The 27,207-nt window shown below is 39.0% G+C and overlaps 2 protein-coding genes across 4 annotated transcripts in view; both read right to left on the bottom strand.

Moving 5' to 3' along the window:
* Fchsd2 (FCH and double SH3 domains 2) overlaps positions 1-27,207 on the bottom strand; it is a 210,325-nt gene that overhangs the window by 165,477 nt on the left and 17,641 nt on the right. For all 3 annotated transcript variants that reach the window (XM_035442345.1, XM_027407812.2, XM_035442346.1), the window contains one exon: positions 19,673-19,718. In XM_035442345.1, coding sequence (XP_035298236.1) covers positions 19,673-19,718 — 46 coding nt within the window. The remainder of the gene's footprint in view (positions 1-19,672; positions 19,719-27,207) is intronic.
* Positions 1-27,207, bottom strand: part of LOC107978450 (snRNA-activating protein complex subunit 5-like) — a 56,695-nt gene that overhangs the window by 13,904 nt on the left and 15,584 nt on the right. The window contains exon 2 of the mRNA XM_035442347.1: positions 19,673-19,718. The gene's annotated coding sequence lies outside the window, so the exon portion shown is untranslated. The remainder of the gene's footprint in view (positions 1-19,672; positions 19,719-27,207) is intronic.

Raw genomic sequence — 27,207 nt, forward strand, 5'->3', positions numbered from 1 at the left:
GGTAGCAAATTACAGCCTCTGATTATTTTACTAAATCAAGTTTGGAGCACTTATATCCATTTGTTTCTCAACTGTCTATGGTTACTTTCACTCTCCATTAGGAGAGATGGTTAATTTGCTAGAGACTACATGGTTTTCAGAGTATGAAATATTTACTATTTGGTCCTTTGGAGGCAGAGGAGGGCATTGGCTAAGCTCTGCTATGGATGGCTAAACATAACCCACTGGGATGACTTCTCCTTTTTTCCTTCCTCCAATTATTCATTAAAGTTAAGACAGAGGTAATTAAACACCTGACTTCACACTGAAGATTAAAAAAGGTCAAACTTGGAGGCAGCCTTGTAGTATTTCTACCGTATCTTGAGAACCCGGGGGAACCCTTTCCTCAGATTTTAGTTCCTCAGATCTTCTTGTGTGTTTGTCTGTTTCTCTGAGACAGAAACTCACTATGCAACTTTGCTATATAGATCCAGGCTGACCTCAAACTCACAGAATTCTACAATTAAAGGCATGCACCACTAAGGCAGGATACTCCTCCACTGATGGTGGGAGTGCCAACTTGTAGCCACTTATGGAAATCAGTATGGAGATTCCTCAGGAAAATGGGAATCAGTCTACCACAAGATCCAGCAATTCCACTCCTGGACATAAACCCAAAAGATGCACATTCATACAATAAGGATGTCTGTTCAACTATGTTCATAGCAGCACTATTTGTAATAGCCAGAACCTGGAAGCAACCTAGATGCCCTTCAACTGAAGAATGGACAAAGAAAATGTGGTACATTTACACAATGGAGTACTACTCAGCGGAAAAAACAATGGAATCTTGAAATTTGAAGGCAAATAGTTGGCACTAGAAGAAACCATCCTGAGTGAGGTAACCCAGTCACAAAAAGACAAACATGGCATGTGCTCATTCATATATGGATTTTAGACAGGGAACAGGGGATTGCCAGCCTACAATCCCACCACCAGACTGTATGGGAAACAGAGAGGACCTTAGGAGGGACATGCATGGTACCCCGGAGAAGGGGAATATTACAGGATCTCTTGAGTAAGTTGGGAGCATGGGGGGAGGGGAGAAGGGGAGAGGAGGAGAGGAGAGGAGGATATGGGGGAGCAGGAAGGTTGAGTCAGGGGAAGAATGGAGGAGAGCAAGATGGGAGATATCATAATGAAGGGAGCCGTTGTAGGTTTAAAGAGAAATCTGGCACTAGGGAGATTTCCAGAGATCCAAGGATGACACCAACTGGCAATCTAAGCAATAGTGGAGATGCTACCTTAAATACCCTTCCTCAATAATGAGGTTGACAACTACCTTATATGCCATCCTAGAGCCTTCATCCAGTGGTGGATGGAGGCAGAGGCAGACACCCACAGCTAAACACTGAACTGGACTCCTGGAATCCAGTTGCAGAGAGGGAGGAGTGATGAGCAATGGGGTCAAGACCTGGCTGGTGAAACCCACAGAAACAGCCGACCTGAACAAGGGGGAGCTCAGGGACACCAGACTGATGGCTGAGAGGCCAGCATGGGACTGATCCATATCCCCTGAACATGGGTATTAGTGAGGAGGCCTCAGCAATCTATGGGGCCTAAGGTGGTAGACCAGTATTTATCCCTGGCACACAAATGGACTTTGGGAGCCCATTCCACATGGAGGGATACTCCCTCAGTCTGGACACATAGGGGAGGGCCTAGGTCCTGCCTGGGATGATATAGCAGACTTTGAAGATCCTCATGGAGGGCCTCACCTTCCCTGGGGAGCCGAGGGGGGATAGGGTAAGAGCTTGTGGGGTTGTTGCAGGGCAGGGGAGGAACGGAGGGAGAGGGAGCTGGGATTGACATGTGAAGCAAGCTTGTTACTAATTTAAAAATAATAATAATAAAATGAAAGATATGAAAACAGAACTTTCTAAAGACCAAAAACCCTGGAGTCCTCAAAGTGGTCAAGAGTTCAGCAACTGCACTGGCATCTTCTTGTTTGGCCTCACATCTGTAGAGCCTTGTTTCAGACAGTGAAAGGCCTGAAATACATGCTTAGGGTGGGGAGTGGCAGAATTACATGCAGAAAACCTCCACTCTTGCCTCAACAACTATGACTTTCAAAACAACCACACCTGGAAGCAATTTCAGTTGCTACTATGGTCTATAGTCTAGGCCATGCCCTGGTTACAGAGATTTGAGGTTACCTGTTCTCCACTGTCATTTATTTCCACTTTTTCAACAAAACACAGCTGTCATAAACACACAAACTGTGTGCTCTTCATTACTTTCAGCATGTTTAAGGCCCTAGGTTCAGAACTCAGTATCATAAGATAAAGTCCAGCAGTGCAGGCCTGTAATCCCAGCACCTGGGAGACAAATAGGAGAATCAGTAGTTCAAGGTACATATGGTATTATGAAGCCAGCACTGGCTCTATATGAGGCCCTGTCTTAAAAAAAAAAAAAAAAAAAAAAAAAAAAAAAATGAAAACACCTCGAATGGTCTCTGTCTCCTGGTATACTAAAATCTCTATTTTTTCTGATTCTAAGAGAATCAAAATAAGATTTGACATAGACCAGGGAATGAACACTAAGTCAGGAAGAATCAAAAGAATACACACAAAGAAGCTAAAAGGATGCCCCAGTGGTTAGGAGCACCTGTTATTTTTGCAGAAGACATAACACAGGTTTGGTTCCCAGAACCCACATGCTGGCTCACAACCACTGGAAACTCCAGTTCCAAGGGATCTGACCCCTCTCCTAACCTTCATAGGCACCAAGCATGCACAGGTGGGCATACATACATACACACAGGCAAAACATGCATACACTTAAAGTGAAATAAATGAATCTAAAAAAAAAAATCACACAAAAGATGTTCCAACTATAGAAATGTATGTGTTCACAGCAAAAAAAGAAAAAGAATTCCTGATGTGATTTTTACCTTCGGTTCATTCAGCACTTGTTTTTGTCTATTTATTTGAGACAGGATCTTAAACTTGTAGTCCAGACTGACCTCAAATTTGTGGTACTCCTACTGCCTCAGCCTGTTGAGTGCTAGGATTACATATATGAACTATCACACCTTCTCTATTCAACAGTTTTTATATACCTTGCATCCATATTAAGAAGCAATAATCAGGGGCTAGAGAGATGGCTCAGAGATTAAGAACCCTGTCTACTCTTCCAGAGGCCTTGAGTTCAATTCCCAGAAACCACATGGTGGCTCACAACCATCTGTAATGAAATCTGCTGACCTTTTCTGGCATTTAGGCATACGTGCAGACAGAACACTGTATATATAATAAATCTTTTAAAAAGTAAACTTAAAAAAAAGAAGCAATAATCAGCTGGGTGTGGTACAATCTTAGCACTCTAGAAGCTAATGATTATAGTGCCCTATGAAGCCAGCTTGGGCTATAGAGTAAGTTCAATGCAAACCTGGGCTAAATAGCAAGACTCTACCTCACAAAATCATAAATAAAATAACCACTTAGAAAAAAGAGAAGAGTAATGAGGTCAGAAGATCTAGCCTGATGAGGACATCAGCTCATGTAGACTGCTTCAACTCCTCCCCAATCCCAAGCATCTAAATAAAACTGCTTTACTCCCCCACAAAAGAGCATCAACAATTAAACAATACAGAAGATACTGTTGTACTGATATACTTTGGATTTTAATTGCTACTTATAACCTAATCTCAATATATTAAACTCATCAATGGCTATCTACTTCAATTATTTTAAAATAAAATTCTTTTGTAAAAACGTATGTCCAGCCGGGTGTTGGTGGCGCATGCCTTTAATCCCAGCACCCGGGAGGCAGAAGCAGGAGGATCTCTGTGAGTTTGAGGCCAGCCTGGTCTCCAGAGGGAGTGGCAGGATAGGCTCCAAAGCTACAGAGAAACATTGTCTCGAAGAAAAAAAACAAAAACAAAAACAAAACAAAAAAAGTATGTCCAGAGTAGGTCATTATAAATGAAAAACCTAGAAAATGGAAGGATATCCTGCTATCCTGGGAATAGTCTCACACTGATTAACACTAATTTCCTATAATTTTTAAAAATTCTTTTACAATATACATAGTTAATACAAATTCTTAAAAGTTAACAAGTATAAGCTGTATTTGTTTTTAAATTTTCAACCTAGAACAACAGTGCTAGAATATTTTGAGCATTTATATCACAGAATTGCTGTATCAACAATTACTTGGGTTCTGCCTTTCATAAACTGTGGACTGTAAGAAGTGAAACATGACCCCTCTACATGATGAGTTTCAACCCTATCTGAAGTCTTCCAAGTACTTTCAAAGCAAGCAATACTTGGGATATCTAATGGTACAGAGGAATTTGCCAACAAAAAAAACAAAATTTAGAAATCCTACTAAAAACTGTAAGTATGAAGTGCTAACTTTAAGTTACAAAATAAGAAAGTTAATGAAATGATTATAAAACATGTTTTTCATTTTATACTTTGTTTATTTAGGTGATGAGATGAACCCCAGGACCTCACAAAGGCTAAGTACTCTAAATACTGAGCTACACTACATCCTTAGTTAAGTACCATTAATCCATTTTTTAAAGAAATAATTTTTAATCTTTTAGTATATTGGTGTTTTTCCTGAATGTATGTATATGCACCATGTATGTGCCTGGTGCCTGTGAAGGCCAGAAGAGGATATCAGATCTCCTGTAGCTAGAGCTGTAGACAGTTATGAGCCACCAATTGAACCAGGGTCTTCTGAAAGAACAGCAAGTACTCTTAACCACTAAGCCATTTCTCCAGTCCCAATCAGTTTTGAAAAATTATTTTATATATGCATGCATGTATAACATGGAACATATGTAGAGATCAGAGTTCTCTCCTTCTGCCATGTGGATCCCAAGGATCAACAGGTTATCAGGTAGCAGGTGCCTTTATTAGCTGAGCCATCTCTCCCATCCCACAGCAAAGAACCTCAAAAGAAAGAAAGAAAGAAAGAAAGAAAGAAAGAAAGAAAGAAAGAAAGAAAGAAAGAAAGAGAAGAGAAGAGAAGAGAAGAGAAAAGAAGAAAGGCAGGCAGGCAGGCAATAAATAAAAGACCCAGAGACAGATCAGATATTGGGGTTCAAGCTTCAAGCTGAAGATCAGAGAAGCAAAGCAGCCAAGCGAGTAGACCTTACCTCTACCCTGTCTCTGCGAATCCTCAGAAGCAAAATGCTCTGAATTCCTGTCTCCTCCTCCTTTTATTCCTTTCTGCACCCAGTCATATCTTCCTGTCTCCACCTCCCTAGTGCTGGGATTAAAGGTGTGTGACCCCAGGTGCTGAGATCACCTTTGTGTGAGCTGTTTCTTTCAGGACTGGATTAATTTCATGTAGTTAGTGTGGCCTTGAACTAACAGAGATACCTCTACCTCTTAATCCTGAGTTCTTGGATTAAAGGTGTATACCACCACAACCTAGCTTCTAAAGCTAACTAATGTGGCTGCCTTGCTATTCTGATCTCCAGGGGCTTTAATAAATCATAAACAATATTACCACAGAAAGAAAGAAATGAAAAAAGAAAAAAGTTCAGCCCAGAGAAAAAAACAAATCTAATTAATGAGAAGGTATAGTAATAGAACTATTCATGGTGGATTTGACTTAAAATTAAAATAAAGCCTTTAAAGAGGAAAGTAAAAGTATTGGAACACCAAATGAATGAAATAAAAAGGGGGACCAGCAGACCAGGCTGGTGAAACCCACAGAAACAACTGTCCTGAACATCAGGGAACTCTTGCTCCCCAGACTGATAGCTGGGATACCAGCATGGGACTGATCCAGACCCCAGGAACATGGATTTCATTGAGGAAACCTTGGAAATCTACAGGACCTCCTATAGGGATAAGTTCAGTACTTATCCCTAGCATAGGTGTGGACTTTGGGAGCCCATTCCACATAGAGGCCAAGACACACGGGGGTAGGCAGTCCCTATCCCAAAGGATATGATAGACTCTGATGACACCCTATGGAAGGGCTCACCATCCATTGGGAGCAGAAAGGATATGTGATAGGTAGGGTTTTAGTTGGAGGAGGGTGGTAGGGGAGGACGGGACTGGGATTGTCATGTAAAACAATCTTGTTTCTAATTCAAATTTTAAAAAATCTGAAAAAAATAAATAAATTGAGACTGCAAGAAAAAAAAAGGGGGAGGGGGACCAGGAACAATGGTGTGAACCTCTAGTCCCAACTACTTGGGAGGCTGATGAGAATTTCTTGAGTCCAGGGATCCACAGTCAGCCTGTGCAACACAGCTAAATAGGAGTGGGTAAGGAGCATGTCTAAGCTATTAATAAATGTCCAGATCTCCAAAATTTAGTTTAAAATGTACCAAAACCAAGATGAATTAATTGATGGCAGAAGGATCAGTAAAAGACTAAATATAGAATAAAGCAAATATACTAAAATGTTACAGTTTGGATGAAAGGTGTAGGAGCATTAATTATAGTCTCGATTTTTTTCAGCTTTGCTAGATACAAATATTCAAGAACAACAAAATATATTCACACTTTACCTCCTATAATATATCAGGTGAAGAATAGAATACAAAGTATTTGGATACATAAAAAATATCTGGAATGTACCAAATTTAATTCAGAAAAAAATTCAAATGCTCTGAATCACCAATACAGAGATACAAAGACATCAATAGCAAAGACTAATAGAAAATAAAACAAAGAAAAAAACCACAGTATTCTGGGGGTGGAGGTCTTTGAAAGCAAAGACCCAGTTACCCAGAACCCTGGGCACATATTTAAATCACCAATTTAAAGTCTGCTCTAGGTACAATGGTACCCAATTGTAATTCCAGCACTCAAAGGGCCAAGGCACTAGAATTCTGAGTCCAAGGCCAGCCTGAGATATAACTAAAATTTTGTCTTAAAAAATAATAACTTTAAACCCACTTAAAAAAATTCTCAGTCATTCCTGCTACTGTTTTCAGGATGGTTCTAATTTCACTCCACTACAAGTGAAGTTTTTATGTATACACACAGATATAGGCAATGTCCTGGTTCACCTTAAGTGTCACCAGGGACTTATTCTGTTACAAAGAATCTATTCATGAGAAAGCCTATTTAACAAGAAACATAATTCTACATGGCATTCTCACTATTAATCTATTTTATAGACTGGTAAACTAAAGCATAGGGTAGTTAAAGTCTAAAGCTACAAAGCCAGCATCACAACTGATAATCAAACCGTATTCTTCATCAGGCTATATGTTCAACTTAGAAAACTTTTATTCTCCAGAATTGCACTTTTTAGGTTTGTTTGTTTTTTTTAGATAGGGTTTCTTTGTGTAGCCCTGGCTATCCTGAAACTCACTCTGTAGACCAGGCTGACCTCTAACTCACAGAGATCTGCTTGCCTCTGCCTCCCAAACATTGGGATTAAAGGTGTGGACCACCACCACCGCTTGGCCAGAATTCCACTTTCAACAGTTAAAATTTCTAATACATAAAACATTAAAACATCTAAGATACATTTCAGGTAAGGAATTGAGCCAAACAGCCCAGAGGGACTCAATGTACATGAGTAGGTATATCATGTTCCACAGTAATTAACCCTGACTGTCATAGACACGGGGTCTTTCTGCCCTGATGATTACAAGTATAAATTGTTTCTCATGACTTGCCATGTTGCTAGCATAAAATTCTGACCAAGAAATGACTCTTACTATAGTCATTTAAATATGTATTTATAGTACTTGATTATAAACCCTTTGAAGATAATCAATTTTATTTACTTTCAAATATTAGCTTAAGAAACCATGTGCACATATTTACTTAATATCATTGAATTGTAATGTTTAGGCCAGTGAAAAGAATATGTGCTTAAATAAACAACACTTTATTAACACTTCATTATAAATCAAGTGTCTTGAGTCAGTTTGATTAATTTTTATTAGTTTTATGAAAATTAAGAGCATAATTCTGCTAAATTATATTTAGTATTTTAAAAACTGGTGAAAGATGATTCATTATATGGATAACAGAAATGGATCTTAAAGTCAATGTTTGGGTCAGGCAAGATGGTTTACCAGGTAAAAGCATTTGCTGCATAAGCCTAACAACGGGAGTCTGCCCCATAGAGCCCATGTGTCCTAGTTAGTGTTTCTACTGCTGTGACAAATCACAGTGACCAAAAGCAATTCAGAGAGGAAAGAGTTCATTGCTACTTATAACTCTCAGGTCACATTCTATTGCTGAGGGAAGTTCAGAGCAGGAACTAAAGGCAGAAACTGAAGCAAAAGCCATAGAGGGTGCTGCTTACTGACTTGTTCCCCACAGCTTACTCATCCTGTTCTCTTATAAACCCCAGGACCACATGCCCAAAGTGGCCCCACCCACAGTGAGCTGGACCCTCCCACATCAATCATTAGTCAAGAAAATGTCCCCACAAGCTTGCCCAGTTGTAGGGCATTTTGTCAATTGAGGCTCCCAATGACTCTAGCTTTTGTCAAGTTGATCAAAACAAAACAAAACAAAAACAAACAAAAAACAAAAACAAAAACCTAACCAAGCCACCATAGAATGTGAACTAACTCCTGAAAGGTGTCCTCTGGCTTCCACACTCACACACATATCACACCCACATATACATACACAGATACACATACAATAAACTTTCAAAATTTTAAATAATAAATGTATATTTTATTAAAATAATTAATTTATAAGAATACTGAGCTGGGCAGTGGCGGTGCACACCTTTAAACTCAGGAGGCAGAGCAAGCACATCTCTGTGAGTTCAAGGCCAGTCTGGTTTGCAGAGTGAATTCTAGGACAGCGAAGGCAATACAGAGAAACCTTGTCTCTAAAAAAACCAAAATGAATGAATGAATGAATGAATGAATGAATGAATAAATAAATAAATAAATAAATACTAACAAAAGTATTATCTTTGGGCTGGAGAGATAGCTCGGTGGTTAAGAGCAAGTACTGTTCTTCCAGAGACCTGAGTTCAATTCCCAGCACCCACATCAGGTGGCTACCCTCCTGTCACTCCAGCTCCAGGGATTCTAACACCTCTGGCTTCCATGGACACCCACATTCATATATACACACATGCAGGTATGTATACACACACAATTAAAATAAATCTTTAAAGAATATTAAGGGGGGCTGGAGAGATAGCTCAGCAGTTAAGTGAACTAGATGCTCTTCCAGAGGACTCAGGTTCAATCACCAGCACCCACGTGGCAGCTCACAACTCTCTGTAATTCCAGTTCCAGGGGATCTAAAAGCCTCACATAGACATACATACTGGTAAAACACAAATGCACATAAAAAATAATTTTTAAAAGAATATTAAGGAGTAATTTGCACTATAGGAACAACTGTTATTTCAATTTTTGGTAAAAAAAATGTTTTTTTTAATTTATTTTATGTACGGAAGACTTATGCCTGCATGTATGTATGTGTATTTCCTGTGTTCAGATCAGAAGATGGCATCAGTTTCCCTGACTAGAATTACAAGGGCACCATGGGGGTTCTGGAAATAGAACCAGTGCTTTTTACCAATAAGCTGTCTCTCCAGACCTCCCAAAACACACTTTCAATACATGTCCCTAAATGAAGAGTAAGATTTTATTTTTTTCTTGTTCTTTTTTCTTTTTTTCAGTTTTTCAAGACAGGGTTTCTCTGTGCAGCTTTGGAGGCTCTCCTGGCACTTGCTCTGTAGACCAGATTGGCCTCAAACTCATGGAGATCGGCCTGCCTCTGCCTCTGCCTCTGCCTCTGCCTCCCAAGTGCTTGGATTAAAAGCCTGTGCTACCACTGCCTGGCAAGATTTTATCAATTTCTACTCCAAATGGTGACATCTAGACAGAAGAAAGCATTCTTCATTTTTCACACATCTAGTGTTTAGCACTTACAATGTGCCAAGTACTACACTAAGTGCCAGAAAAATTCATAAGCAAAATGGAATACTGCATGCCAGGATTTTATAGGTGGGGAGCATAGCACAAATACTCACACAGGATGTTTTCTAGGAAGTACTATGGTGCCCTCTTCTTTGGGTTATTTTTATTTTAAGCATATAAGTGTTCTTCTGGCATGTATGTGCACTATGTGAGTTCCTAATGCCCAAGACAGTCAGAATAGGGTATCAGAATAGGGTAACACCTAGAATTGGTGTTACAGATGGTTATACGCTGCCGTGTGGGTGTTGAGAACCAAACCTAGGTCCTCTTAACCACTGAACCATCTCTCAAGCCCCCAGTCCCCTTTTAAATTTAAAAAAAGAAAAGGAAAAACAATGAGTGGATGCTAGTCTCTATTGGCAGTTACCTCATTTTCTAGGAGGGCTTAAAAGTAGTAATCTTTCAGTGGCTTTGTTTGCTTACTCTACTTGAAGCTATTAATAGACAGGAATGGGTGTTCTCATCATTCTGAATCTCTAGATAAAATTCTAAAGTCCCTGGAACTTCCATGAGAAATTTCTGGTGCTTCCTGGTTTCAACTATTAAACAATCTCAGGGGAATAGAATGGTACAGTTTAGAGTTTAGTCTCCGGTTAAAATAAGAAATACAAACACACCAAAATTATATAGAACTTAGGATTTAGAAAAGGCAGATGCTGACAGTTTAGCCATTTTTTCCTCAGAATTTATGAAGTTAAAGAAGTGAGATAAAGAAGAAAAATATAAATACAAATACAAATAAATAAAAAAGACTATAAATACAAAAGACTGCCATTACTAGAAAGTGACCTCTGGAGAGTCTACAGACAGACAGACAGAAAAAGAGTGCAGGTTTTTAATCAGATAATAAGGCTCAAACTGTGTCAGGGCCACTTTTCTGAACCCACATCTTCAATTTTAAAGTAGCATAATAGTCCAGATCTGATGTCAGTGTAATAATTTTAAATACAGTAATGGTGTCTGAAGAGATGCCTCAGAGGTTAAAAATACACACTACTCTTGCAGAGGATTTGAGTTCAGTTCTCAACACTACACCAGGCAGTTCACAACTGCCTGTAACTTCAACTCCGGGAGACCCAATTGCTCCCAGGGATACCTACACACATAATTAAAAGTAAAACATAAAAAATAAGTCTTGAGGCTGGAGAGTTGACTCAGAGGTTAAGAGCACAGGTTTGTTTTCCAGCACCTACATGGTGGTCCACAATTATCTGTAACTCCAGATCCAAGGAACCTGATGCCCTTGGGTACCAGGCAAACATGTGATACACATACATCCATGCAGGCAAAACACTCTTCTACATAAAACTAACCCTTGCTGGGTGTGGTGGCACACGTCTTTAATGCCAGAAGACAGAGGCAGGCAGATCTCTGTGAGTTCAAGGCCAGTCTAGTCTACAGAGCTAGTTCCAGGACAGCCAGAGTTAAACACAGAGAAAGCCTGATAAGATCTGACAAGAAATAAAACAACTAAGCATTCATATTTATAATGTTAAGATGATCATAGCAGGAAGTATCAAAAGATAGAGATAATTTATTTCACTCTTTAAAGTTTTTTTAAACTTTACATATAGATTATAATATCCACAATGTATTAGTACACAGGACATATATATAACTTAGAAATAAAAATATATTTCTGTCACATAAAAATCTTCAATGGTAAGCTATAAAGTCAAAATATGGGTGTTGGGAGTACAGCTCAGTGACACAATAACTGCCCAGTGATGGGGGAGGTCCTTCTGTGTATATGTTTGTCTTATTGGTTGTTGAATAAAGCACTGTTGGCCAATAGGGGAGCAAGATAGGTGGGACTAGGAGTAGAGAATTCTGGGAAATGTAGTAAAAAGAAGTCTTGTGATCCAGGCAGGAAGTGACACAGCAGGAAGGCTCAGAATATAAACAGGGACACGCAAAAAATCGCTCTCTTCCTCTTCCTCCTGCTCTCTTCTCTGGAGCCACCAGATGAGCCTGACAAGAAAGGATGCATGCCGCCGGTGTCCTCGATCAGATAAGTCTTAATAAAATATACAGATTAACAATTATGGCTGATACTTAAGACAGAGATAGCAGATGAGAAATCCTAGTCATTGGCCAGCAGCATTGTACCTAATATAAGTCTCTGTATGTTCAGAAAAGAGCTGACCTGAACATCGGGGAGCTCTTGGTCCCTAGACTGATAACTGGGATACCAGCATGGGATTTATCCAGACCCCAGAAACATGGGTTTCAGTAAGTAAACCTTGGAAATCTATGAGACCTGCTGTAGTAGTTCAGTACTTATCCCTAGCATAGGTGTAGACTTTGGGAGCCCATTCCACATAGAGGGATACTCCCTGAGCCAAGACACATGGGGGTGGGCCTAGGCCCTATCCCAAAGGATACGATAGACTCTGATGACCCCTATGGAAGGCCTCACCCTCCATGGGGAGCAGAAAGGATATATGATAGGTAGGGTTTTAGTTGGGGGGGGGGTGTAGGGGAGGAGGGGAGAGAGAGGGAACTGGGATTGTCATGTAAAACAATCTTGTTTCTAATTCAAATAAAAAAAGGAAAAAGAAGAAATTATCCATGAATGGGGGGAAAAAAAGGTCTCTGTGTGTTACTTGGGACCTTAACGTGGCAGTGGGGCTCAGGCGGTTTGGCAGAAAGATTACAGCCTGGCTTAATTCCAAGAACCACCAAAAGAAGGAGAAGAGAAAAAAAAATGATGATGGGGTGGGGAGAATCAACCATTATTCAGATAAAATCCTACAAAAGACAGGAAGAAATACCTGTTAAGAATGGAAACTCTAAACTCAGAAAGGACTAATACTATGATTCAACTTAGGTGAACTATTCAAAATGGGGAAATATATAGGCTGAAAGTATGAGATATGTCAAGTGCTAAGAAGACAGACAATGGGGAATTACTATCTAACATACAGTTTCTGTTTAAAGTGATACAGGTATTCTGGAAATGATGGTGACATATGTACATCGTAAATATACATGAATTCACTGAACAATATACTTCAAAATGGACTAAATGGGAAATATATAATGCCATATATAAATTCCACCATTATTTTAAAATTTAGGTAATGAGCTCTCTCTTCCCAAATAACCCTCATGAAATTCACTTGTCAATTTATTTTGTTAAACAGTCTGATCCATGAACATACTTATTGAGTACCTTGTAACAGCTAATTATATTCCTGTTATATGAATAGACAGTGTCCTTTCACTTTACTAGAACATCTCTTCCAGATAAAATGATAAAAACTGACTTTCTGGACTCAAAAATCAAAGTATTGGCACACTCAGAAACTACATAAAGAGATGTGTTCCTGTTGGATATGGTGGTGCACATCTTTAATCCAAACACTTGGGAGGCAGAGGCAGGCAGATCTCTGAGTTTGATGCCAGTCTGATCTACATACTGAGTTTCAGGACAGTCAGGACTATGTAGAGAGACTCTGAACAGACAGAAAGACAGATAGACAGACAGACAGACACACACACACAGAGAGAGGGGGGAAGGAAGGAGGGAGAGGGAGGGAGAGGGAGAGAGAGAGAGAGAGAGAGAGAGAGAGAGAGAGATTGATTTCAACCCCCCACCCCAGCATGCTTGGAGATTGGAGATTAGTATGCTTACCAAGCATGAAAACCCAGTTCAATCCTCAGCACCAGAGAGAAGATGAGAAACACAGACAAACATGGTGGTATACATCTATAATTCCAGTTCTCAGAAGGCTGAGGCAAGAAGATCAAAAGTGGGAGGCCAAACTGGGCTACAGAATTAGAGCCAGATCATTTTGAGCAATGTAGAAAAACCTGTTCTCAGAAAACCTCAATAAGCCAGACGTGGTGACACACACCTTTAACCACAACCCTCAGAAGGCAGAAGCAGGTAGGTCTTTATACATTCAAGGCCAGAGTGGTTTATACAGAAGACTTTGCCTCAAAAAATAAAAGAAAAAATACTCCATTGTGTAAATGTACCACATTTTCTCCATCTACTCTTCAGTTGAGGGGCATCTAGGTTGCATCCAGTTTCTGGCTATTACAAATAATGCTATCGGAAGTCCACTGAAGGAAGCAGAGACAGACATCCACAGATATACACTGAGCCGAAATCGGGAATTTAGTTGAAGAGAGGGAGGAATGAAGAATGAAGGGGTCTGTACCAGGTTGGAGAAACCCACAGGAACAGTTGACCTGAACAAGGGAGAGCACATCGACCCCAGATGCTGTCAGGGAGGCCAGTACAAGACTGATCCAGACCCCTGAACATGGATGTCAATAAGGAGGCCTCTGCACTCCAGGGAGCCTCTGGTGGTGGATTAGTATTTTTCCCTGGTGCAAGAAGGGACTTTGAGAGCCCATCCCACGTGAAGGGTTACACTCTGGCCCTGGACACATGGGGAAGGGCCCAGGACCAGCATAGGAAAACTTGGTGGACTTTGCAGAGCCCCCGTTGAGGGCCCTACCCTGCCTGGGGAGTGGTGGGTGGATGGGATGGGGGGGTAAGCTGGGGGTGGGGCAGGAGGGTTGGGGTGAGGGGAGGGAGAGGGAGAAGGGACTTGAAATAAGCTTGTTCCCTAACTAGAACTAATAAAATAAAATAAAATTTCTGGGGAAAAAAAGGAGCAAGAAATTAAAAGGCATAAAAATTAAGTGCTGGGCGTTGGTGGTGCACACATTTAATCCCAGCACTGGAGAGGCAGAGGCAGGCAGATCTCTGTGAGTTTGAGAAAAGCCTGGTCTCCAGAGCGAGTGCCAGGATAGGCTCCAAAGCTACACAGAGAAACACTGTCTGGAAAAACCAAAAAAAAAAAAAAAAAAAAAATTAAAATAAGCATTGAAGACATTGTTTATCCTAACTGGGAGGTTAAGGCAGGAGGACCATGAGTTTCAGGTCAGCCTGAGCTATACAGTGAGAGCCTATACTTAAAACAAGTGAACTGCTGGGCGTAGTGGCTCACGCCTTTAATCCCAACACTCCAGAAGCAAGAGGATCTCTGTTAGTTCAAGGCCAGCCTGGTCTACAGAAGTTGAGCTCCAGGACAACCAGGGCTACACAGAGTAACCCTGTGGGGGAAGGGGGATCTATGGAGGGTAGAGAAGGAAGGAAGGAAAAATAAGCATACTATCTACAAGAGTTTCAAAACCACAGCACTAGCCTAAATTCTTCCCTCTCTCCACTATTTTATGCTGGGCTAACCAATAATCATTAATATAAACAGGATCTGCAGAGAACAAGAAGAGAAGCAGAATAAGCAATTTCTTGTTTTGGTTTTTAAGACAGGGTTTCCCCGAGTAGCCCTGGCAATCCAGGCTGGTGTCAAACTCAGAGATCCACCAGCCTATGGCTCCCAAGTACTAGGACTAAAGATGTGTGCCACCACCTCCCAGCTTAGCAATTGTTTACTCACTCCATTAAAAGATGTGCTACAGAACAGCCATGGAAAGATGAAAGTCTAGAAAATCTGTGTGTCCAGAAAGACCAAATTTACTCCAGTCTACAATTTCTTCTAACATAGCTTTACATCTTTAAAAATTAAACTACATAAAAATAACCTGGAGACAAATATTAGACTGTTCCTTCCAATTGTATTTCTAACATTTGTGTAAGCCAAAGAAAATAAGATAATACAATAGTTATTCTTAAAAGTACCGATATAGATTTAATAGTAACCCCCTTAATTTTGTTCTGACAAGATTTCTTAGTAGATACCCTATCTCCCTATTTACAGAATAAACACAGAAGAAAAAAAAAAAAAAAGCTTTAGTATATAGTACATGTGTTTCTCTAATAGCACAGAAAACCTAGCTGCATGAAGCTGAATTGGCTACATTTTAAGCTCTATACAGATGAAATTCACCGAAGAGAATTCCTATCACATATATGCATTTTCAGTTACTATGCTCAACTATTTGTAAATTTCTTAAAAGAATAAAGACAACAAAGTTTTAGGTGTCACAGGGTGATATTACAGGGTAACTGCCAACATGAGTATGTTTATTCTGTGTTTGTCCTTCAGTAAGGAGCCGCCCTTTAAAGTCCACAATCTTTTCCTGTTCTTTCTCTCCAACCACAGTAACCTTTTGTATCCTTCCTTCGATAGCAACATTCTGCCAAAGACTACAGGAAGTACATTAATACACAGAACTTGCCTGCAGCAATTTCAGTTTGAGTACTGCAAATGAATTTACAAACACTTTAGTGGGTAGTTATCTTCAAGCCAGACTTGGTTTTACCCTAAGATTTAATGCTATTTGATGATCTTTTGGGGCTACTCTATTTTCAGAGATCCATTTGTTATGCTTGTATAAACAGACATTCGATTCATCTGTTCTTTCTGGAGAATTACAAAGTGAACCTCACAAACCACATTTAAAAAGTAAAACATTAATAATCCTGTAGGAAATCTAAACTGCCACGAAACCAGAAAGGGTTCACCACTCAATGCAATGAGAATCAGCAACATTTCTCTTTTCTTTCTTTTTTCTCCTAACATTCCCCTAAAGATGTATTACAAGTATTGCAAATTTTCAAATTACTGTCAAATGATCTGTCTCAAGTTCAAATGACTACACACACACACACACACACACACACACACACACACAAAGATCCTGCCTCTTCTCCCCCAAAGGACAGAATGTGGCTTTTTAAAATATCTTTTCATTAGAATGATTCTTCTATGTGTTCTCCTAATCTCATAAATGCTCAAATCTTTTTAGTTATTCAATCTTTTGTATAGAGAATTATTACTAGTAATAATTCCCTAAGAGTCATATAAGAATGACCATTCAACCATAATGCCACGCCAGTGGCTTTGAATAGTAAAACTTTAGTATAGTTGAATGGAAGACTACATACATCCATAGAAGAAATGTAAGTGTAAGGACTATGCCCACGCCACTCCTTTTGTGAGCACTGCTACAACCATAGTATTTACAAGAGTATTTGGTAAATATTTTCTCAATGTATGAAAATAGATTTAAAATAAACATAGAATTTTAAAATAGCATATCATTAGGCTGAGAATATAACAAGTAATGCAGCACTTGCCTAGTATGTATTAGGCACCCAGTTCAATCCCCAGTACCAAAACATAAATAAAACAAAACAGAATAATACCAAATAAAACGAAACAGAATTATACCAAAAATAATGAAATGGGCCAGGCGTGGTGACACCTATCTTTAATACCAGAACTTGAGAGGCAGAAACAGCAGGATCTCTAAATTAGAAGCCAGCCTACTCTACAGGCTAGCTAAAATAAACTGGGAGACTCTGTCTTATTCATATATGTTTAACTCATATATTTATGAATTAAATTAAATGTGGGTGAAGGTGAAACCCTTTACTTTCTATGCTAAACTAAAATTTTAAATAATTTTTTAAAAAGAGGTAAAGAAATAAAACAGAAAGTTTATTAAAGCATTTAAATTAAAATTCCTCTTTTTTTCCTTTCTCTCTCCTTTTCTTTCTCCTTCAGTGCTGGAGATCAAACTCAAAGCCTTGTGCATGATGGGCAAGTACTCTGAGCTCCATCACAAGCCTCCATTTCTTTTAGCATATAAAACAATTTTGCTTACTTACTTATTTACTTACTTATCTTTTGTGTGTAAGCAGTAGGTGTGTGTGTGAGTGTGAGTGCCTGTGGAGGTCAGAGGACAGTCTCCACTGTCAGTCCTCAAATTCCACATTGTCCAAGACATTGTCTCTTCTTATTTATGGCCACGTATGTCAGTGTGCTTCTGGGAATTCTCTTTTCCACCTCCCATCCCACTGTAGGAGCACTGAGGAGTATAAATGCATGCTACCTCATCTGGCTTATTTGTAGGTTCTGAGGATCAATTCAGGTCATCACAATTATACAACAAGAAATTTACTGCCTGCATTATCTTCTCAGTCTTCCTACTTAGATGATACACTGTGGTGATACATTGTTTATTATCTAATAAAGCCACTGAAGATCAGAATTCAGAACTAGCCACAGCCATAGAAGCTGGGCAGTGGTGACACACACCTTTAATCCAAGACTCAGGAGACAGAGGCAGATGGATCTTTGTGAGTTCAAGGCCACCCAGAGCTACATGAGAATGAATCAGTCTAAAAGAGAAACAGAGCTCACACCTTTAATCCTAGCACTAGAGAGTTATATAAGATAAGATCAGGGCATTCAGTATTCAGTCTTGGGCAATTAAGTCACATTGAGGACAGGATCCCCCTTCCATCCCTGGTAGAAGTAAGAGCGCTCTGGTGGCTTGGCCACTTTGCTTTCCTGATTTTCAGCTTTGAAACCCAGTATCTGTCTTTGGGTTTTTATTATTCATGCTACAATACACCAACAATAAATAACAGTGAACTTGTGAATTTCCCAAAAAGAACCATTAGATAGTACAATGACAGAGATAATACCACAGGAAAGTCCCACAATAATGGCAAATGCTGAAAATTTCAACTACTTATATATAGGATTTTGGAGAGATGGTTCAGTGGTTAAGAGCACTAGAAGCTGTTACAGAGGATTCAGGTTTGATTCCCATCTCCCACAGGGAGGTTCATAACTGTCTGTAACTCTAGTCAGGGTAGCTGATATTCTCTCTGGCCTCCATGGGAACCAGGCACATATAATACATAGACACACAGAAAAGCAAAACACTGGTACACCCAAAATAAAATAAAAGTAATTTATCTTTACATTCTTATATATATAAAATATCTAAACATATATGCCTTTTAAAATATTTAGCTTAAAAAAATACAACAAATCAAAATAAATACTAAAGTTAAGACAAATTCTACCTGATTTTTCTCTAAGTTTTGCCAAATATTTCAATGTAACAAACTTTCATATTTTCAGAAGAGTAACAAAAAATATGGCATAGCAAAAAAAGTAGAGGAAATAATTTTGGAAATTGTAAGAATCTATTATCATTACTGGAGATTCAACCATGAAAAATGACCCATATCTATGACATTTTCTAACCTACCACAGCTACCAAAACAAATCATAAAATCTTACTAGGCTCAAAATCACCTATGTAGCATTAGCACCACATAATCCTAAATACTAGAGTTCAGATCCCTGGCACCCATGTAAATATGGGTCCAGCATGTGGTCCACCTGAAATCCCAGCACTCTGAGGTAAAGACAGGGGATCCCTGGAGCAAACTGCCTAGCTAGACTAGCTCTGCTAGCCGTAGGTTCAAGTGAGAAACCTTATCTATCATCTTCTCTATTATAAGAGCAATGAAGCCTTACTTTAAGAGTTAAATGGATCAAGGTGGGGGTGGGGGGCGGGTAGCCAGAACTACACAATGAGACCTTGTCTCAAGAAAAAATAAAATACAACAAAGAAAACTGAATTTTGGCAGGGCCTGGTGGCACATGGCTTTAATCCCAGCACTCAAGAGGCAGAGGCAGGCAGATTTCTGTGAGTTTGAAAAATAGTTTAGGGCCAGCCAGGATGACATGGTCAGAGCTAGTCTTTTTAAAAAAGAAACAGCTGGATGGTGGTGGTGCTCGCCTTAATTCCAGCACTGAGGAGGCAGAGGCAGATGGATCTCTGAGTTCGAGGCCAGCCTGGTCTAGAGAGTTCCAGAACAGCCAGGGAAACACAGAGAAACCCTCCACGCCACCGCCAACCCCCCCCCAAAATTAAGGGAACCAAAGGCAGATAGTCACAAGCGGGTAGGCAGCAGAGGTGTACCTAGGACAGGGACTGCAGCCCCACACTCACCTGTGCATACTCTCTTTCAATAGCAGCCTTCTTCTGACTGAAAGTCCTAGAAATACAAACAAAAATTAATCACCAACAGCACAACTTTAAAACCTCCTGTAAATTTATCAACACAGCTTTAAATACTGCCTTGTAAGATAGTGAGGGATGGGAAACAACTGTTCTCCATGAGCCCATGAGAGAGGAAACCACAGCAGCACAGTCTCTGCCGTTTTTCACAGGAGTTACATTAACAAGTACAAGGCCTCTGGAAGCTATGGTGTAAGAATATACTTTCTATACATGCATTATTTCAGATTCTATGGTTCATACACTCACATTTTAACATTTATGGCTGGGCACAATGGTGTTTGCCTATAGTCCCAACTACTCCTTTCTCTACTTCCCAAGTGTTGGAATTCCATGCATCACTACACCCAGTATTTTTACATGTGTTCTGAAGATAGAATCCAGGTTTTTATGCTTATGAGTGCTCTACTGAGCCATTCTCCCAACCCCATTTAGGATTCATCCAAGTAGCAAGTATCAATACTTCATTTCTCTTCACTGCTGAATAATATTCCACTATATGATTACATCACATTTTGTTTATCCCTTGATCTAGCGATGGACATGAGTCATTTTCACATCTTAGCTATTAAAAATGATGCTGCCATAAGCACCCAAGTTTCTATCTGCACACATACACATTATACACACATAAATAGTGCATGCTATATCACAGTGTGGAGGTCAGAGTACAACTTTGTTGCATTGGTTCCCTTCTTCCACCTTTATATAGATTCTGATGATTGGACTCAGGTCATCAGGATTTACCTGCTGAGTCATCTTGTTGACCTGAGATACTTACTTTAAATTATCTTGTGTATGTATAAATAGAACAGATAAATCATATGATAATTCATTTTAATTTTTGAGGAACTATCAAAATGATCTCAATAACAAGTATAATATTTTGTATTCACAGTATATTTTTAATTTAATAGTTAAATACAAGAAACTTCAAAATAAGCCAGGTATGGTAGAACATACCTATAATCCCAGCATCCTGGGAGGGTGAAAAAGGAAGATCACAAGTTTGAGGCCAGCCTGACCATCTTGGCAAGACCTTGTCTCAAAACAAAACAAAACAGACAAGGGATATAGTACAGTAGTAGAGTGCTTGCCTAGAATGTGTATGTATGTGTGTGCACCCAGAGACAAGAGGCATTGACTCCCATGAGTTGGAGTTACAGGAGGCTGTGAGCTGCCTGTTATGGGTGCTGGGAATTGAACTGCGATTGATCCTCTAAAACCTTAGCACTTGAGAAAATATGATCAGAGTAAAGGTTGCTGACTGGAAATTTCTTTAAAAATCAAAAAATTAGCCAGGCAAGGTGGTGTACACCTTTATTCACAGCACTCAGAAGGCAGAGGCAGGTGGATCTCTATGAGCTCAAGGCTAGCCTGGTCTACAGAGTAAGTTCTAGGACAGCCAGGGCTGATACAAAAACTGTCTCAAAAAACCAAAACCAAAAAATTAATTTATTACATCAATGATATCTCTAGTCATTAGAAAAAAAAATAAGGCCTAGAATAATGAATCCTTCACAGAAGGTATCCATTTTATTTTGTTCAAATTCATTAGAGGAATAACTATAGCATATATGGCCTTACAAAATGCATTTCTTAAATCAAAAGTCCTGAAAATAAAAATTACTCCCTAATGCATAAATTGAAAACTAAATACTACATTAGCATTATGAAAAAAATAAAATCTTGTTTACAACCCTCAGAGCTCTTGGATGACCAGGAATATTGTGAACAAAGTAATCCTATCTACTTGCTTATCCATCCATCCATATGCATGTGCATTTGGATAGAGATACATGTTTTTTTAGTTTTTTGTTTGTTTTTTAGACAAAATCTTGTGAAGTAGCCTAGACTGGCCTCAAACTCACTCTCTCCTCCTGCCTTTACCTGCCAGGTGCTATAAATACAGATGTCCACCAGAATACCTGGGTCTAATCAGTAACATTGTCTAAGAAATCCTTTTTTCTGAACAATAAATCTCAACAGTAAATCTGAAATGCTCAAATGCTTTTTGTTGCCCCATTTAGAGCTCTCAACAAAAAGCAGAACAGATATAATTCTTAAAGGCCCCAGGACTTTTAGAATGGTAAGTGATTATTCATTTCAACTTAAAGTCACCATCTGCAATGGCCCACAAACAAGTCAGCCTGACCTCTTGAGCTATGGAAGAACTAGATTTAGACTTCCTCCAATATAAAGCTTTTTGTTTGCCTCAAAATCTGTCATTCAGTGTGGCTACCTTTTTCAATGGTCTTAGCTCTACTTTCTGAGTAACACATTGTAGCTTCTCCATGAACATTTGGTCCTCCTAGGATGTTCTTTTGCTACATAAAGATGGCTTTCTTTCTTATTGTTCATGAGCTAACTAGGTGGCTTCAAATTTTCCTTCTGTAGCTTTTCACCTCTCCCAGTCAGTGTTCATAGACTTGAAGGGAGTAGGGTGTGCTCTAGATAAGGCTTTGGATAAAGGCAATTCAGAGGTTGATTTGATCTATGCAAACAACAGAAACTTTCTCCACAGTAGCAAAAAGGCTTGTGTGTCTTCCCTTCCTCCTATCATGTGTGTCCCCTGGAGTAGCAATTTTAAATTTCCTTTACCAACTTTTCCCATGTATCACACTTGACTAACTGTTGGCACAAAGGCCTATCTTTCAAGATGCCTTCACTACTAATCTTAATCATTTCTAGCATTTGCCCTCAAGTGAAACACATGCAACCATCCCGTTCAACTGGCTGATTTCAACAGGGTGTCCAAGAATGAAAAAGTCTGGCATTACCTGATCAGTAGAGCAGCTGAACAGCCCACATACATACAACAGTTATTAAATTGTCCATCTGGGCTGGGCAGTGGTGGTACACACCTTTAATCCCAGCACTCAGGAGGCAGGGGCAGGCAGATCTCAGTGAGTTTGTGGCCAGCCTGGTCTACAAAGTGAGTTTCAGGACAACCAAGGCTACACTGAGAAATCCTGTCTCGAAAAGCAAAACACAAAAATTCTCCATCTGATGTGGGTACAGCTTATGGTACCTCAAAACAAATATAATAATAACATGAAGGGTCAATGACTACAGAGCAATATATAAATAATAATGGAAAAGTTGTCAATATTTCAAGAATTATCAAAATGTGACTTTGAGTCAGGTAGTGTTGGCACATGCCTTTAGTCCTAGCACTCAGGAGGATCAGGCAGGTGGATCTCTGTGAGTTCCAGGACAGCCAGGGATGTTAAACAGGGAAACCCTGTCTCAAAAAAACAAACAAACAAAAAAGTGAAACACAAAGTAACAAGCCTCTGGAAAAAATGGTTCCAAGTAATCTATTCAAAACAAGTTATCACAAACCTTTCATTAAATTTAATTTACTATTTTATTTTACTTTAGTGTAGTATCTCATTTTATTTTGTGGGATGGATTCTCACTACATTGCCAAGATGGTCTTAAACTCATAGGTTCAGACTTTCCCAAAGTAGATGGACTATAGACATGCACTACCACATCCAAACTCATAGTTTTCAATTTTTAAAAACCAAAACAACAACAACAAAAACAAAAACAAGCCACAGTACTCTGAAGCACAATAAAATAAGGTATGACAGCAAAAGATTGAAACACGAACCCTGCTTTGAAGGGATTCACTAACAGAACCCCACAAATTACATGAGGAACTTCTTTTGTTTCTTAAGCATTAGATCCCCTTAATTTTCCTAACTGTACTCCAGTTCCTTACCAATAAAATGAGAAGACAATAAAGCCAGAGTCTGTATGTCTACAATTGTGTCTACAATCCCATTACTGAAGAAGCTACAGAAGTATCAAGAGTTTAACAACAACCTGAGCTACAAAGTGATTTCCAGGTCAGTCTAGGTTATATAAAGACTCCACGGTGTGATTACTCATTAGAATTATAAAATTAATTAGTACATGTTTTTAAAATACTTGGAAAAAACAGCACGTGATAAATACTACAAATTTATTTATTAAATAAGTAAAAATATCCTATTCTACATTTACATTATGAGGTTTACATAGTTTCAACATTTTGACTAGCTGAATATAGAAAATGCTAACAAAAATGTGCATTTGAAAGTACTATAGTTTTAAATGACAGGAAAAAAAGCCCGAATACTCCCCTTCTCAAAAACCACACAAAAGCAATAGCAAATTTTAAAAAAATCATACATGTAAACCAGACATGTGGTTTAATACCTATCATCCCAGCTCTTAGGTGGCTTAGGCAGAAGCACTTTGACAAGTTTAAGGCCAACCTGGGCTTCATGGTAAGATTCTGTCTTTAAAAAGAAAAGATATTATTATGATATACAACAAAACCATAACGATATACAACATATAAGCAGAAAATGTATCAAACGGAAAGACCTGGATAACAAAGGAAAAGGGAACACATAAGGTTTCAAGTCTCAAAGGAAGGGGCTACATTTCTTCACAGCAATTCTTGAGTCATAAAACTTAAAACCAGCATTTGCAACAAGAAAAACTGGGATTATGGGGCTGGCTAAATTTCCTTCATATTTTGAAGAAGTAGAGACAGAACTGAATTAGAAATAATACAAACAAGCCATGCTGGCAACAAGTTGATTACTGGTGTATTGCAAGCAGCCTTGCCTCTTAAACTGGCTAAGGAGAAGCAGTGTGCATGCATGCGTCCTCAACTCAGCCTCCCAAGAGCTGAGATTACAGATATTCACTCATGCCCACTGAAATAAATTTTTTCAAACTCATACATGCTACCCTGCTCATAAAAGAAATTATTATAAAATTAGACAACAGTAGCTACTGTGTGCTACCAATATGTGATATTCCAATAAATGCTATGAGAGAAAAACCACCATATTCAAAAAAACAACCAAAACAGGAGGAACATAAATAGAACATTTTAAATAAAAGGGGGGGGGGGACATGCTCACTGCCTTGGTATGGTGGTGCACACCTGTAATCCCAATACTGATTACTAATTTGCTCTTCCTAATCTGCTGAACCTGTTTTCTTATATAACCCAGGACCACCCACTTAGAAGTAACACTGCCCATAGTACCCCCAGTACTCCCACATCAATCACTAATTAAGAAAATATCCCAGAGATTTTCCCACAGGCAATCTGATGGAGGTATTTTCTCAAATAAGAAACCAAGCAATACAAAAGAACTGTGAACATAAGCCCAGTGGTAGGGCAGTTGCCTAGCAAATCCAAGCCCCTAATTCCAACTCTCGGAATTTTATTCCCAGCATTGGGTTCTGTTTCATTTTTTTATTTTTTTTTCAAGATACGGTTTTCCTATGTAGCCTTGGGAGTCTGTCCTGGAACTCGCTTTATAGACCAGGCTGGCCTCGAACTCACAGAGATCTCTGCCAGCCTCTGCCTCCTGACTGCTCTGCCACCACCTTTATTCCCAGCACTTGGGAGGCTGAGACACTCTGATTTCAAGACCAGCATGATCTACCTATCAAGTTCAAGGCTAGCCAGGCCTACATAGTAAGACAGCATCTCAAAAACAAAAGGGTGAGGAGATGAATTTTACTGTGTGTAAAAAAAAATCCTCAATAATTTTTTTGTTTCGTTTTGATTTTCAAGACAGGGTTTCTCTGCAGTTTTTGGAGGCTGTTCTGAAACTCACCTTGTAGAGCAGCTGGCCTCAAACTCACAGAGATCTATCTGCCTCTGCTTCCTGTATGCTGTTATTAAAGGTGTGTACTATGCCTGGTACCTATCTTCCTCATACAATGTTTTTACATCCACAAGCATTAAGCTTTATGCTAACACATAAATTTTCAATTAAATTGAAATTAATGTATATAAAACTTATACTGTTCCTGCCAAGTAAAGAAAAATGTATTTCATTTTTTTAAGGTGTCATAAAATTAAAAAGAAAAAAAAAGGGATTACCAGCATCCTTCATACTGTTTTTGTTTGGTTTGGTTTGGTTTAGTTTTTTTAAGACAGGGTTTCTCTCTGTAGCTTTGGAACCTGTCCTGGAATTTACTCTATAGACCAAGCTGGTCTAGAACTCAGAGAGATCCATCTGCCTCTGTGTCCTGTAAGATCAAAGGCATGCACCACCACAACTGACTAGCCTCTTATTTTTTTTAAAAGCATCCATATAGCTTTCCTTTTTACAATATCTAAAACAAGATAACTGAAGTCCTAGTAAATACTACTACAGCAAATTATAAGTGAAAAATATAAAGCCTTTCAGCAGCTGCCAAGGACCTGACCAGTCACTCTTTCCAACCATGCACAGAGCTCATCTTAAATGCAGGCTGAAACATAGAAGCTAGTGGCTATCTGTGTAATTCCAGCCCAGCTCACTTGGCCCAATGCTTGGCATTAGTGAGAAATACCATGTACACTTTACACCTGGTGCAATTAAATAACACACAAGGTACTATCACTTTACTCTGCTTCTACCAAATAGAAGAAAAAGATGGAGGAACAAAAACAGTACAGTCAGGCATAGTGGCACTTGCCTATAATCCCAGCACTGCAGAGGTGGAGGCATGAGGAACAGGAGTGTAAGGCCAATCTTGGCCTCAAAGGAAATTCAAGGCCAGCTTCAACCCTGTCTCAAAACCTGAATCATTAAAACATGAGAGCAGGAGTCTTCAGTTGTAAAATTCGAAATAGGAAAATATTATAGCTTCAAATATTAAGCAGAATAAAGCAAGACATGCTGGCATATGCCTATACTCCCAGTACTGGGGAGGCTAAGGCAGGAGGACTGCTGCAAACTCAAGGTCAGCCTGATGTATACAGAAAGTACTAGCCTAGCTAGGGATACATAGCAAAACCATGTCTAAGGAAAAGCAAAAACAAAACAAACAAACAAAAAAAGACATAAATAAATAAGCAAGCAAACATTCATTTGTAGCAGCCTAGCGCAGAGTTTGTGAAAACAGTAATACTCTCCTGACAAAACATCACATCAGGTTTTTATTTGATAAGGTAATTCTCCCACATACCACCTGATACTTCAGAATTGTCTTGACTGTTCTCAGATTTCACTCTTTTAAGTTGAGAATCTGTTTCACAAATTTGATGAGAGGAAAAGGTCTTTTTGAGATCTATATTAGAATTTCACTAGTGAACTGATGCTTAAATGAATTTTTATCTGTAGATTAAAATATATTTCTACATTAGCTCAAGTCTTTTTTTAACAGCTTAAGTAATTTTTTTAATTCTTTCCATAAAGTTTTGGCACAGCATTCAAGATTTAATCTTGAGTGTCCTTATGAGTCAGAGTGTTTACTACTGCTCTTGTAAGTGGAATCATTTTCTTCCTTTTATAAATGGTGGCTTCTAGTGTGTACAAGCAATATTTATTTTATTACAATTAAAAACCTTGCCCAACTCTTAATAGTTCTCACATTTTTGAATTAAGTGAATCTAACTAGACAGTCCTCACTGGTGTGTTGTGACACAAATAATAAAAGCCCAGAGATAGATATTG

This window comes from Cricetulus griseus, chromosome 3 (assembly GCF_003668045.3).
Source record: "Cricetulus griseus strain 17A/GY chromosome 3, alternate assembly CriGri-PICRH-1.0, whole genome shotgun sequence".
Taxonomy (NCBI): domain Eukaryota; kingdom Metazoa; phylum Chordata; class Mammalia; order Rodentia; family Cricetidae; genus Cricetulus; species Cricetulus griseus.